This window comes from Notamacropus eugenii, chromosome 2 (genome assembly GCF_028372415.1).
Source record: "Notamacropus eugenii isolate mMacEug1 chromosome 2, mMacEug1.pri_v2, whole genome shotgun sequence".
Classification (NCBI taxonomy): Eukaryota; Metazoa; Chordata; class Mammalia; order Diprotodontia; family Macropodidae; genus Notamacropus; species Notamacropus eugenii.
The window spans coordinates 380,649,525-380,664,530 of record NC_092873.1 but is presented as its reverse complement, the minus strand read 5'-3'; the positions used below and the strand labels follow the sequence as shown (position 1 = coordinate 380,664,530).

At 44.8% G+C, this 15,006-nt stretch overlaps 1 protein-coding gene across 1 annotated transcript in view; it reads left to right on the top strand.

Annotated features, from left to right (window-relative positions):
* IQGAP3 (IQ motif containing GTPase activating protein 3) overlaps positions 1-8,074 on the top strand; it is a 66,915-nt gene extending 58,841 nt beyond the window's left edge. Inside the window, exons 30-38 of the mRNA XM_072647252.1 lie at positions 453-585; positions 737-839; positions 1,333-1,459; positions 2,145-2,232; positions 2,693-2,905; positions 3,572-3,738; positions 4,269-4,370; positions 5,045-5,153; positions 6,184-8,074. Of these exons, the coding sequence (XP_072503353.1) occupies positions 453-585; positions 737-839; positions 1,333-1,459; positions 2,145-2,232; positions 2,693-2,905; positions 3,572-3,738; positions 4,269-4,370; positions 5,045-5,153; positions 6,184-6,297 (1,156 nt within the window). The 3' untranslated portion in view covers positions 6,298-8,074. The remainder of the gene's footprint in view (positions 1-452; positions 586-736; positions 840-1,332; positions 1,460-2,144; positions 2,233-2,692; positions 2,906-3,571; positions 3,739-4,268; positions 4,371-5,044; positions 5,154-6,183) is intronic.
* The last annotated feature ends 6,932 nt before the right edge of the window (positions 8,075-15,006 follow it).

Genomic DNA, 15,006 nt, shown 5'->3' with positions numbered 1-15,006 from the left:
TAGGGCCAGATAGCTTTCTTTACCCCTTAACCTGTATTTCTTATTTCCTAGTGGTAAGAACATTACATTTGATCCTAACACTTTGAGTTCCAACTTCTTTAGCTCCCTCCCTCTCCACCCCTTCCCTTTGGAGGACAAGCAATTCAATGTAGGCCAAATCTGTGTAGTTTTGCAAATGATTTCCATACTAGTTGTGTTGTATAGGACTAACTATATTTCCCTCCATCCTATCCTGTCCCCCATTACTTCGAGAATAGAATAAGTCAAAGGAGAGGAGGAATCTGGGAGCCCAGGCCAGGCTTTGACTTGGAACACACTACAAGTCTTGGGGAGCGGCAGAGAGTGTGTGAGAAAATATGTTGGGGTAGCTGACTATGACTAATGCAGACACTGAGGCTGAAGAGCCTTTCTATTCCCTCACTCCACACCTCTCTCTTCCCTCTTTGAGACAGGAAGTTTATCTGCAAAGCTTGTCGGGTACCAGAGCCTGAGGAACGCTTTGCCATGGACGAGTACTCGGATATGGTGGCCGTGGCCAAACCCATGGTCTACATCACTGTGGGAGAGCTCATTAACACTCATAGGGTGAGGAGGGAACGGGGAGAGAGTTTGGTGCTTACCTTACCATCTGAGATGCTCTGGGCCTCCTTTGTGGGATAGATGGCAGGGACTGAGATAACTGGGGAGTGAGAGGTCTGCACCCCAACTCTGACCTCTCTTATCTCTTCTTTCTCAGCTCTTACTAGAACATCAGGATTCGGTTGCACCAGATCACCGGGACCCTCTGCATGAGCTCTTGGAGGATCTGGGGGAACTGCCTACCATCCCAGCCCTGATAGGTGACTCCCCTCATCAGCTATCAGTGGGGAAGGGTAGAGAATAAGCATGCTGTGTGTTAAGCACTTTTTATAAATATTATCTGATTTGCTCCCACAGATGGGTCACCTTTCTCTCCACCCTGCAAATATAGGCACACAAACTCCTAACAGAGGTCTGGTGACTTGTCCCAGACCACATAGTTAGCCATGGTCTGACTTGAGATCTGAACCTGGGTCCCCCAAATCCAGGTGCTGGACCTCATTGTAAAGAAAGGCACCCACCCTCAGCATAATCACTTAGATGTCCCCTGTTGTCACACAGAGCAAAGAGCACAGCCAGGACTCCACATGGTGGGAGAAAGAAGGGACTGGACCAGGAGCCAGAAGCCTTGGGTCTAGCCTTAGTTCTAGCCAATTTCTAGGAGCTAAGGAGAAGGAAAGAGAAACTTGAAGGGCTGAAAGGAAACCCAAGAGCCCTCTGTGTCCCTGACTCCCCTCCCCATCCCATTTTCAGGAGAGAATTTGGCTTCAGATGGGAACTCGGACTTGAGCCAGCTGGAAATATCCCTGACGCTCACCAACAAGTTTGAGGGACTAGAGACTGACCCTGAAGACATGAACGTCAAGAGCCTCTTGCTGAGGTGAGTAGTACCCAGGTCCTTCCCACTGCTTCTGAGCTGAAGTTCTCTCTACCCCTTAAACAGGTAATACTGCACCTTCCCATGTTGACCCGCCCATGAGAAAATTCTAATTGGTCCCCTTGCTTCAATTTCTTTGGTTTCATTCAGTCAATCAACTGAAGACCAGATTCTACCCTCCCCTTCTTGTTCTCTGTAGCCAGAACTGGAGGGATGGTGGTGAAGAATGAGCTGAAAAGTCTTCTGTCACCTTAACATAAAGAAGACTTGTAGATTAGGCTCATCGTATAGGAAAACTTGTAAATCAAGCATTCCAGAAATGAAATAGGCTGACTGCCTCAAGATGTAGTAGGTTCCTCATTTCTGGAGGTCCTTAAAGGAAAGCCAGATGATCACTGGTCAAGAATGTTGTAAAGGGGATGCCTCTGGTTATACGGTTTCTTCCAATCTAAGGTTCTGTGATTCTGTCTTGGAAGTCTCTGGGACAGGCTATGTGAAGGAATTGAACTGAAGGACACATTATTTTTTAAATGTTCACCCTATGTATCCACCTCTTTGCCTCATCATCCCAATGACTGAATCTTCCATCCTCTAACAAACACCACTGAGGCTGGGCAGTGACCTCCTACTGCCTCCTTCCCTCCTTTCCCCCTTACCTCAAGGGGATCCACTTCTCTCTCCTCCACAGCACCAAGCAGATGTTGGTTGATATCATCCAGTTCCAGGCAGGAGATTCCCTTCAGGACATCCTATCTCTTTTACCATCAGGAGAACAGGTGAGGTTGAGTTTGGGGGAGGTGGGGAGGCATCTCAATCAATCATCCTTCATCTATCCCCTACCCTGACCTGATTACCCAGAGTCTGGTGCTTCCCATTAGAGGGAAGAGTAGTGGAAGCAGGAGCCCTGGGGATGGATTTGAAGTCTAAGAGATGAATCTTCCAGACTCCATGCCCAAGGCTCGAGCCCCTGTGTCATCTAGCTGCCCTATATGTGAGAGGAAGGGAAGGCCCAGACAATTTAAAATCACCTTTCCAAAACCCAACAGCAAAAGAGGACTCAGCCCCTAATCTTACTTCCACAATGGAAATTATGCCTTGAATCTTCTGTCTTCTCTTCTTACCTCTGGAGTCAAGATGTCTCCCCCAGCAGTCTCCTTTCCTTCATCTTGGGGGACTGCCCTGGCAGGAGGAATGATGGAGATGATGCAGGAATCTTGTACCTCCTCTTTCCTTCAGGAAACTGCCCATCGCTTACTGATGTCCCGACGCCAAGCCTTTGAGGCCCAGACCCCAGAGCCGCTGAAACGGCGTCGATCCCTGGCTGCCCAGTCCTTTCTGTCGATAAGAGAAAAGCAGCGGAGGGTCCAGAAGAACCTGCGTCACCTTGAGAGTTTGGGACTTGTGACTTCTGCTGATGGCTACCAGGGGCTGGTGGATGAGATAGCTCAGGTAGCTAGCCAGATGCCCTACCCAGTTCTGCTCTTCATTACCCTAGCACCAGAAATCAAAAACATGGTCGTGTCCCACTTTTCTGGGAATGAGGAGAACACCCCCCCCAAAAAAACTGGTTGTTTTAGAGAGACACTTAAACTTTCTTGAGGAGGAAAGTTGTTGAAATATCTCCTTTTCTCCCAGAAGGGTGGAGACTCTCAAAATAATCCTCTGAATGGGGAAGGGGAGAGGCTCTTCAAATCATCCTTTGTCTAGAAAGAAAAGAGATCTGAAATCATCCTTCTCTTCCCAATTTGAGGATACCCTTGAAACTTATCTCTCCTTATTCCTTTATTCCATAAATAATTACTGCTGTTTGGAGTCCTGAGGGTAGACTCTAGGGAAGATACCAAGACAAAGTCCCTTCCCTCCTGGGTCTACTAGGAGGATAATAGAAAATAAAGATGGCATGCACCATAAATTCATTAGAATGGTGCTAAGCCCCATTAGCACTTCCCCAAATAGGGAAATGTTGTTAACCACTGGGCATCTTCAAAATTCCCCTTGAGTAGTGACTAAGGTGTGGAGTAGACAAGTCCTAAAGGCCTCTACTCCCTTGGGGAGGCCCAGCCGCTGTCCCCCCTGTTCTTCTTCCCTTGTCCTTGTTCCTTCTCTTCTCTCCAGGATATTCGAAACCAGCGCCGTTATAGGCAGAGGAGAAGGGTGGAGCTGGTGAAGCTCAGGGCCACCTTCCAGGGCCTGCAGGCCAAGACGGCCTTCTACGAGGAGCAGGGCGACTATTACAACCAATACATCCGCACCTGTCTGGACAACCTGGCCCGAGGCAACAAGTAGGGCACTGGGGCCAAGCATGGCGGAAGGGTCAGGCGACGTGGAGTCATCTTTCCCACCTACTCCTTCAGGAATGATGGGTCTTTGAATCCAACCTTTAGCATCTTTCTTCCTTCTTTCCTCTTTGCCATTCTCCATGGTAACAGTTAACTGAAAGAGCAACAATCTTTTTAAAAACTTTTGTTCAGTTATTTAATCCCTTTCAGGGGTGGGGAACCCACAGCCTCAAGGTCACATGTAGCCCACTAGGTGCTCAAGTTCGGCCTTTTAACTGAAGGACCACACTTGAGGACCCAGAGGGCCATGTGTGATTTTGAGGCTGCAGGTTCCCCAACCCTGCCCTCAGTGATCCCCAAGATCAAGTGAAACACTGCTACCCCCAAATAAAGTAGATTATTTTTTAACCTTAGCCAGTGGGGTGTCCTCCTGATAGTCACACTTCCATCCCTTCTACTATAGTAACGAAGTCCCTTTTTCCAGGAAGAGACCTTTGAGTGGATTCTTGAGTCTTTTTTAAATTTTAAAACAGGAATGAGAAGAAGGGGAAGAAGCAGCCATCTCTGCGTTACACTGCTGCCCAGCTCTTCGAAAAGGGAGTCTTGGTGGAAATTGAGGACTTGCCAGTCACTCAGTGAGTGCATCCCCAGGGTGGGACACTTAGGAATATCCAGCCAAGTCAATGAATAACTTCTCTCCCCCCCCCCCCCCCCCACTTCCCCTGCCCTTGGCACTCCCCCACCGTTGGGGCGCTCTAGTTTGATGGAGAACAGAGCCCGTGCCCAGGTGCAGAGGAGAAGGGCAGAATAACCCACCAGACTTTGGAACTGAAGGATGGAGAGTAATTTCTGTAGAGTAAAAGTGAGAGCTATCCCTCTGCAAAGGCTTCCAGACCGAGTAAGAGTTGGAAAATAGTAGAGTGTCTCCAGCAGGGAGGATGATTGTCTGTGTGAGACTCAGAGGTGGGATGGGCAGGGGCGGGTGGAGGGGGGGGGGTGGGAGGGGAAGTTGGAGGCATGTTTGCTGCATGAGAGTGTAGAGCAGACCAATCCAGGGGGCCCTGGGAGATATGGTAGTGGGGATTGTGAGCCTATGATGAGGAAGTGGGGCTAAAAGGCATGTGGTTGGGACTTTCTTCTAATGGAAGGAGAGGCAAGAGGGGAAGCCAGGAAGCTGGATAAGTTTTATCACTGTCCTCATTCCGTTGAGAAGGGGAACACTGGAACATTCTCCCTCTGTAAATATGGGGAACAGTCTGTGGAGGAACAAAGTTGATCACCCCTTTTTTTGGTCCTATTTCTCTGACAGTTTTCGCAATGTCATCTTTGACATCATTCCAGGGGAGGAGGCAGGAAAGTTTGAAGTGAATGCCAAATTTATGGGCGTGGACATGGAGAGATTTCAGGTTCACTATCAGGTGAGGGAAGACTGGTCTGAGTATGGTGAGTGATTTGTCCCTGAATCTCCCAGGTGACTCTCCGAACTAGAGAGAGAGAGGGAGAGAGAGGAAGGGACACAGGATGCTTCCTCTGGCTTGACGTGGAGCGAGGAGACGAGGGGATGGGAAACCCAAAACATGAGAGATGTTAGCTCCTTCTGGGCTGGGAAAGGGGTGGGAGAATTATCCCCTACGGAGGGCCTGAGCAGCAGCAGAGCAGGGATTCTAATTGGCTTGTACCCTGATTCTCACTCAGTTTTGTGGGTAGTGTTGCTGGTGAAGTGACTCAGTCTGTTAGACCCCCCTCCCCCTTCAGAGATCATCTACTTTGCTCCTGGAATTTCCACTAGAGAAAAGGAGATTATTAGCTCTGCTCCCTCCTCCTTTCCCCCTCACTCCCCTGCACACATCCTGACTCATGGTATCATCTACAAAAGGAGACGCCTGGCTCAGTGCAGAACCTCCCTGAGCCCCCAGATTGGCTGGGCCTGTTTTTAGAGAACAGCAGTTCACACTGATGTAGCACTTTCCCCACATCCCTCTAAGCAAGCATTTATTAAACTCTTACTGTGTGTGGGATACCATACTGAAATGCTGGGGATATACAAAGGAAGGCTTAAGCAGTCTCTGCCCTCAGGGGTTTACAATCTAATGGGAGAAACAAGCAAACAAATTGGTGCCATACAGGATGTATGCAGGGGTAGAATGAAGGTGATCCTCAGAGGAATGGGCCAGAAGTGAGGCAATTTACCTACTACCCTATAACTCAGAGGTGGGGGGTGAAGGAAGCTGATATTTGTACAGGGCTTTAAAGTTTGCAGAGTGGTTTTGCCAGTTGAGCTTCCCAGCAGTTCTGTGAGGGGAAGGGAGTAGAGACATTATTATCCACATTTTTCAGATAAGGAAAGTGAGGCTCTGAGAGGCTGTGGCTCGCCTGTGGTCATGAGGTCTCTCTGAGGTAGGATTCAAAGGAAGGTCTTCAGCAGTCTTCCCCCTCCTCCCCCCCCAGGACCTCCTCCAACTCCAGTACGAAGGTGTGGCCGTCATGAAACTCTTCAACAAGGCCAAAGTCAACGTCAACCTCCTCATCTTTCTTCTCAATAAGAAGTTATTCCTGAAATGATGGGTGGGGGGAGAAGCACGAAACATCCCTTTACCCCATTCCAGCTGTTTGAACCAAACATGCGCCAACTAAAGTGACAAACTGCAAAGACCCCAACACCTGGCATCCTGGCTGACTCATTCTCTCCCCATGGCAGGAGGTGGTATTTCAGGAAGGGGGCTAGTGGCAGAGGGAGAGGCAGCTTTTTGCTTCTTCTTCCTCTACTCCAGAATCCCAAAGAACTCAGAGTTGGGAAGAAAATGCAGGTCATCTACTCCCAGACTTTATGTGCACATGGCACACACATGCACACATATATAGACACACACACACACACACACACACACACACACACACACACACACACACACACACACACACACACCTTCAGCTTCTGCCCAAAGATCTCCACACCAGTAGGGAGCTTACTACTTCCCCAAGTCTGTCCATTGACATCAAGCCTGAATCTGCCTCTCCATGCTTTCTACCCAAGTGGAATAAGGGTAAGCTGTCTTCCTTGTGTTGGCCCAACCCAGATTGCCTTCACCGGATCTCTCAGTGGCATTGGGTCCTCAATTCCCTGACAATTCTGGTCACCCCTTCCCTGGACACACTCTAGCCTGAACTGAATATGGGCCTCCTGATGTATCATGACTATGGCAGACAACAGCAGGACTGTACTTCCTTGAACAGGGACACCTCTGCTGGCCAGAGTCCAACCTACAGAAAGAAGAATCCTGGGGGGCAATTGTTGATTTTAGCCCTTTGCTCTTGATTCTCCACACCTTAGGTGTGGGACCATGTATTTGGACTAATTAGGGGTTGGGAGGTTAAGGTGATGGCACCTGCTGCACTCCAGTGGCTGACTTTAGTATCAAAAGCACAATCCCTGACCTGTGGTCAAGGAGCTAAACCTGGGCTTAGAGATCATCTAGTCCAATCCTGTCATTTTACAGGCTTGTGATGGTCATGTAGTGAGTGGCAGAGGCCTTATGATTATAGATCCAGAGAGCCCAAACCTAGCACCTGGGAAGGTTCCCCAGTAATTGAAACCACCTAAACCTCAGCTCCAAAGTGCCCCTCCATTCTGAACTATTTTTCACAACAATCTAAGCAATAAACACTTATTAATCACTTACCATATGCCAGGCACTGCGCTGGGAACACAAAAAGAAGCAAAAGATAGGCCCTGTCCTCAAGAAATGTACCGCCTAATGGGTCAAAAAGGGAGCAATATGGAATTAATACTGGTACCAGTGGAAGCCCTTTCTCCCCATTATGGTAGATAAAGCTTACCCCACTTAAACCTCCAATCTCAGTCCTCCTCCAAATCACCCTTGTTAAAAAATGACTTGATTCTTGCATCGATATGGTATTTATTTCCCTACCACTGTTACTCAAAATGTATATTCCTAGCCCTCGTGTTCATTGTCTTCTGTATATTTGAGCTCATCATAACGTGTGGGCCGAAAGAATTCTTTTATTCAAAATTACTTATATCCATGATGTTCTCTTTATATTTAAAAATCACTTATTTGGGACAAGAGGATTCTCTTAAGCTTTTTCTGTTCAGTTTGGTGCAGTACATATGCCTTTCCCTTTTCCCCCCTTTTCTCTTGACTCCTAGTTCCTTGATTTTTGTCCTGTAATTTGTCCATGTGGCCCTCTCCAAATCTGTTGGCCTGTCATTGTATTTCTTCCTGTGCATCTGTTCCTCCTCCCCTTTCCCTGTCCACCCAATTTCTGTCCTATTACCCTTCTGGCTTTGTTTTGAATAAAATCTGCTGTTGTAACCACATCTGTTGTTAACTTATTGATTCCCCACTCACCTTCAGGGTCACCCGTCACTACACTCAAGCCAGCCTATACCCAGCTTCCAGAGCATCTATCCTCTTTCCAGATGCCCAGGAATAAGGCCCTCCCTTCCCACTCCCACTCTCTAGTTCCTGGTGGATTAGGAAATCATTCCTACTGCCTACCTTCAATCCCTCCCAAAAGCATGGGATCCTTTTCAGCCAATCTGAGCTCCTAAAAAGCTTTAATGAGATATGAAGTGCATTCTTCTCATCTCTTGGAACAGAGAGAAGGAAGGGGTGATTAGGTTTCAATTCTGGTTTTATGAACAGCTGGACAGAGAAAAGTCAGAAAGAAGGCATCCAAATTCACACCCCCTTCCCACACATTTTGTCTGCTGTCCAGCCTATTCTTGGGACTTGGATGCTACTACCTTTGTCTAAGCCCTAAATCCTTAGTGTTCCTGTGAGCTACAGTGTGTTCAGCTGTAAGAGTCATTCTGATTCTTCCTCTTCCATATTCAGTGAAATACTTAAAACATGTAAAACACTGTGTGCCAGGTGGTGAGAATACACAAAAGGAGGACCCTAAAGAACCTACAGTTTAGGGGTGAAAGATGAGCACAAACACTGAGCTTCTGCAGGGTTCAGAGTGCTTGCTAGGCCCTAGGAGATAGTTGCCAGTGCCTTCCCTTGGTGTGTGTGTCCTCTCTTTCAAAGCAACCTTGTATTTTAAATTACTTGATATTTAATGGCAAATATTTACATATTGCTTTCTGTATGCTAAGTGCTTTACAAATAATCTCATCCTTACAACAACCCTGGGAGGTAGGCGCTGTTATTATTCCCATTTTACAGATGAGGTAACTGAGGCAAACAAGTGACTTGCCCAGGATCACAAAGTGCCTGAGGCCAGATTTGAGCTCAGGTCTTCCTAACTCCAGGACTGGCGTTCTATCCACTGTACCACCTGCGTGTATATGGATCCTTATCTCCCTGGTTAGAATATAAACTTCAGAGTACTGCATGTATGTCCCCAGAGTGGCAGTTAGTGGCTGTAGCTTAAGAAGTACTTGTTGATCAGGACCGGGTCCCTGTCCTCCTAGAGTTTATGGTCTAATAAAGGGAGTCTACACAGATTGGGGAGTGTGAACCTGGAAGCGTGTTTCTTTAGGATGGCAAATGGAAGAGGAGATCAGTCCATTGACACATCCTCCTGGCCTAATATACTAAGTTCACAATTGGATTTACACATAAGGATTCATTAGGGCAGCTAGGGGGTGCAGTAGATAAAGCTTCTAGCCTGGAGTCAGAAAGACCTGAGTTCAAATCCACCCTCAGACACTGTTTGACCCTGGGCAAGTCATTTAACCTCTGCCTGTTTCCTCAATTATAAAATGGGGGTACTAGTAGCACCTATCTCCCAGAGTGGTTGTGAGGATCAAATGAGAATAATTGGTAAAGCCCTTAACATAACCCTTGTATAAATGCTGGCTATTATTTTTATTAATCTGGTGGCTATATGATAGATGGATTAGAGAGAGAGAGAGAGAATGGAGATGGGAAGGCCACTCAGAAGGCTATCACAGGGGCAACTAGAGCACAGGCCCTGGAATCAAGAGGACCTGAGCTCAAATCAAGCCTCACACACTAATTGTGTGACCCTGGGCAAGTCACTTAACCCCAGTTGTCTCCCAAAACAGAAAGAAGGCTACTGCAACATTTGAAAGTGGGTTAGGATAAGGGGTATAAGATCTTGTTCTAGGGTTTTGGTAGGGGAAATAGGAAGTAAAGAACAGCTTTGGGAAATATAGGAGAGGTAGAATGGACAAGGCAGGTAGGTGATACAGTAGATAAAACGTTGACTTTAGAGTCAGGAAGACTCATCTTCCTGAGTTCAAATCTGACCTCAGAAACTTACTAGCTGTATGACCCTAAAAAAAGTCGCTTAACCCTACTTGCCCCAGTTTCCTCATTTGTAAAATGAGCTGGAAAAGGAAATGGCAAACCACTTCGGTATCTTTGGTGGGAAAGTCCCAAAAGGGGTCATGAAAAGTCAGACATGGCAGAACAACAAGGAGAAAAGTGAATGGGGCAGGGTAGAGGGAGTGGGAAGAAGTAAAAAATAACCCAAGTTTTGAACGTGGAAGAATGGTTAAATGTCAGAGTCACTGGAGAAAAATAAAGTCACAGGGAAGAACCATCTCAGAAGGAAGGATAACGAACTCAGTTTTGATCATGGTGAATTTGAGATGCCCCTGCACTATGTACAGGTCTAGCACTCAGAGGAAATATCAGCACTAAAGACAGATTGTTTTCAAATCTAATTTCTATCTCCACAACATCTTTTGCATCTGCCCCTTTTTCTTCACCCACTCAGTCTCTTCTTATAGTTCAGCCTTTTTACCATCTCTCACCTTGACTACTACCATGGTCTCCCTACCTCAAGTCTCTCCTCATTACAACACATTTTACGCAGCAACCAAAGTAAATTTCCTCAAGGGTAGATCTCTTGGCTGTACTCTTTGTACTTTTACACTTTGCCCCCACCAGGTAACATCTAGGTTCTTTTTTTGATCATGACCCTCAGGTAGTACAATAATTCTTAAATTATCTCTGCTTAAAATGGAACCTCTATAAGAGTAGGGACTTTTTGGGGTTTGTTTGCGGGGAGTTTTGCTTATATTTTCATTTCCAGTGCTTAGTAGTAGTAGTAGTAAACAATGAATGCTTTATCTATCTGACCCTGTCATTGCCCTCCTCAATAAATTCCAGTGACTCCCTATTCTAGGATCAAATATAATTTGTTTGGCTTTTAAAGCCCTTTACAACCTGGCCCCAACCTACCTCGCCAGCCCTATTTCAAGCATTCTATAGTCCAGTTAAACTGGCCTTCTTACTGTACCTCAAAAATGACACCCATCTCTCTTCTGAGATCCTTTTCACTGACTCTCCTTCCTCTTCACCCCAGCCTCCTCAAACTCCTAATTTCCTTTTAGACTTAGCTCAAGTGACACCTCCTACAAGAAGCCCTTCCTGACCCATGTGGTTGGGCCTCCCCCTGGCATCTCTTCCTTTTTATATGTGGCCTATACATGATCCTGACCCACTAACCTTATGCCATATGACACTTGTGAGTTGGCTCATTCATCCTAACTTGCACTCATACTAGAAGATCTGGAGTGATTTTCCTGGGAGTGAGAGGGAGAACTTCGGAAGGAAAAGGGGGGAATCCAATCAATTACAACTCATTCTCAGGGATCTAGGAATAACTGTGGTGTATGGGGGGGAAGGAAAATACACTACTCATATAAGTGTGTTTCTCCTTTACACAAAGCACTCAAAGTGACACCATTAACTCTTTATGTATTTTTGAAGGAATATTCATTTTTGATTTTTAAGCAACATATTCTTTTTAAATTTTTGGTTCTAGATTCTCTCCCACCTCTAAGAAAACAAACAATAGCCTATCAATTACACATGTGAACTCATGTAAAGCATATTTCCATATTAATCATATCGCAAAAAAAAAGCTAAAGAAAGCAAAGAAATGATCCTCAATTTGCACTCAGAGTTCATCAGTTTTCTCTGGAGGTGGATAGCATTTTTTCATCATGAGTCCTTTGCAATTGTCTTATATCACTGTATTGATCAGACTTGATCATCATTACAACATGATTGCTATTATACACAATGATCTTTCAGTTCTTCAATTCATATAAGTCTTGCTGTGATCGTTTTTCGAAACCATTCCCCTCATCATTTCTTATAGCACAATACGATTCCATCACAATCACGTGCCACAAATTGTTCAGTCATTCCTGAATTGATGAACGCCCCCCTTGATTTCCAATTCTTTGCCATCACAAAAAGAGCTGCTATAAATATTTTTGTACATGTAGGTTCTTTTCCTTTTCTTTGATCTTTCTAGGGTACAGACCTTTATAATTTCTTGAAATATGATGTCTAGGCTCTTTTTTTTTTGGTCATGACTCTCAGATAGTACAATAACTCTTAAATTATCTCTACTTAATCTCTTTTCCAGGTCCGTGTCACAGCAAGGATGCCAGCATACACAAGAGGGCCTGTTGTACAGGTCCTTAGATCTGTTTTTCTAAAAGGAAAGCAGCTTTTGAGGCGTCAACAATTTACTTTAATCTAGCACATATATCATTCACTTAGCACCTTGAACTTCAGAGAAAATACAAACAAATTACAAACAGAAAGACCAACAGACAGGGTTCCCAACTGTCTGACCATAGACGATATATATATTATTACCAGAGAGAGAAGCACCAATTTCTGGGTTATTAAAACTCAAGGAAGCTCCTTAGCAACTGCCCAGAGTCTCATCTGGCATATGAACCTTCTTCCAAAAAGTAAACCCCAAAGTAAAACCTCACCTCAGAGTATATATAATCTGAGACCTATTAATGGGTGGGAAAGATCTTTAACTCTTCCCCCCACTCACCATTAACATTATAGTCAGTCGTTTTTCCAATGAGATATTTCACATTTTCTTCTATTTTTGTCATTCTTATAACTTTGTTTATTTGTTTCTTGAAGTCTGGGGAGTCATTACCTTCCACTTGCCCAATTCTAATTTTTAAGGAATTATTTTCTTTAGTGAACTTTTGCACATATTTTTCCATTTATCCTATTTTATTTTTAAAGGACTTCTTTTCTTCAGTGAATTTTTGTGCCTCTTTTACCATTAAGCCAATTCAATTTTTAAGGTGAAATTTTCTTCAGTATTTTTTTGTGTGTGCTTCTTTTACCAAGCTAATTATTCTCTTTTTGTAATTTTCTTGCATCACTCCCATTTCTTTTCCCAGTCTTTCTTCTATCACTCTTATCTCTTTCTTTAGCTCTTCCAGGAATTCTTGCTGGCATTGGGTCCAATTAACATTTTTCTTTGAGGCTTTGCATGCTGCTATTTTCACATTACTCTCTTCTTCTAAGTTTCTGTCTTTGTCTTCCCTGCCACCATGGTAGCTTTTTATGGCCAAATTCTTTTTTGTCATTGTTTGCTTATTTTTACAGCCTATTTCTTCACTTTGAATTTTATTTTATAGTTGGGCTCTGTTCACCTTGTGGTGGGGAGGCACTGTGCCAAGCTTCAGGATTTTTTATGCTACTGCTTTCAGAGTTAGTTCTGGGGGGGTCTGCAAGTTTCCAGTGCGTTCAAGACAGTGTTATACTGGAGAGATGTGATCAGTGCTTTCCTTGTCTTTACCAAGGAAGGACCCCCATTCACCTGCAACCACAAGTACTAGTGCCCCTCTTGGTCCTGAAACTGACCAGGTCCCATATTCCCTTTAGACCAATCATAGGGGGTCCTCTGTGTCCTGCAGCCACAACCCAGAACTACTCATGGACAATAGAGCTGCCAGTCAGTGCCAGTTGTACCCAATGCCAACAAAAGACCCCTTGTAATCTCTTTCTGACCTGTTTTCTGATTCCCTTACTGTCTCTGGCCAGAGAGCTCCCAAAACTGCTGCTGCTGCTGCTGCTGTCATGGTTCCAAGGCCCACTGTTGGTGTTCCTCCTGAGCTCCAGCTGGTGAGCTAAGATCAGACCAGGAGCCAGAGGAGCCAGTTAGGGACCAGCATGTGCAGGTCTGGACCAGGCAGTGAGACAGGAACTTCCAAAAAACTCAGAGGCTGGTGAGAAGGCTGGGATTCTTATCCTAATCTTGGCACCTCTTTTGATTTCTCACCAGACATAGAATGCCTTCCCTTGATCTTTCCCATGTCTTGCTGGGTGTGGGATGGGGCAAGTGTTTTGGAATTGACCCTCTGACAATGGGAGAAGAAAAGTGGGAGGAGGTATGGGGCAACTACAAAGTGACATAATAAATCTAGAGTTCTGGACTTGGGGTCAGAAAAACCTGACTTTGAATCCCATCTCAAACATTTACTATCTATATGTTGTTGTTCAGTTGTGTTTGACTTTCTGTGACCCCATTTAGGATTTTTTTTGGCAAAGAAGTGGTTTGCCATTTCCTTCTCAAGCTCATTTTACAGATGAGGAAACTGAAGCAAACAGGGCTAAGCGACTTGCCCAGGGTCACACAGTAAGTGTCTGGGGCTGAATTTGAACTCAGGTTTTCCCAGGTTCAGGTCCAGTGGTCTATGCACTGCATTACCTACCTGCTATACTATCTGGGTAAATCATTTAAATACTATTTGGCTCAGTTTTCTCATCTGGAAAATGGGGATAATAATATCACCTACCTCCCAAGATTGATGTGGCAATTAAATGAGATAATGTGCATACATGTATGTTTACCTATGTATATATATACATATACACACATGTATATACACACATGTATACACACATATAAACACTAAAAGTATCATACAAATGTTAACTTTCTTGATTATTATTTTATTAACATGCTTTATTTGCAACTTTTCTATTTTTAATAAACCATGTGATCACAGAAGGTTGACTATCTGTGCGATATAAATATAGAGGGTCAATTGGGCTGCACAAATGCCAGATGTAGGTGACAGGCAAAATCATAGTTTTCCCATAATTTTAAAAATTATTTTGAAGCGATATTGAATTTTTATCCCCTAGCATAAATTTTTAATCTGGCCAATAAAGAATTTTCTAAACTTGCCCAGCTGAGAAGCAGTGGCATATAGCGGGGGAAAGGGATCCTTCTATAAATGTGTCAGAGAGAGCTTGATGAGACCACGGCCCTGGTGGCATGTGTGGATTGCCTACCGTCTTGCGGTAAATTTTATACTTCCGTATTCATTTTAGTGTAACGCTCATTCTTCCTCTGTGTTTAAAGAAGACAGCACATGGGCCAGTGTGGGTTGCTATTTCGTCTGCAGCACATTTAGGGTCATGCTGGACAAGCAACAAGTATACGCACAACCTGTCCAGTGTTGCATTGCTATGTAAGAGACCCTTCTTTCTT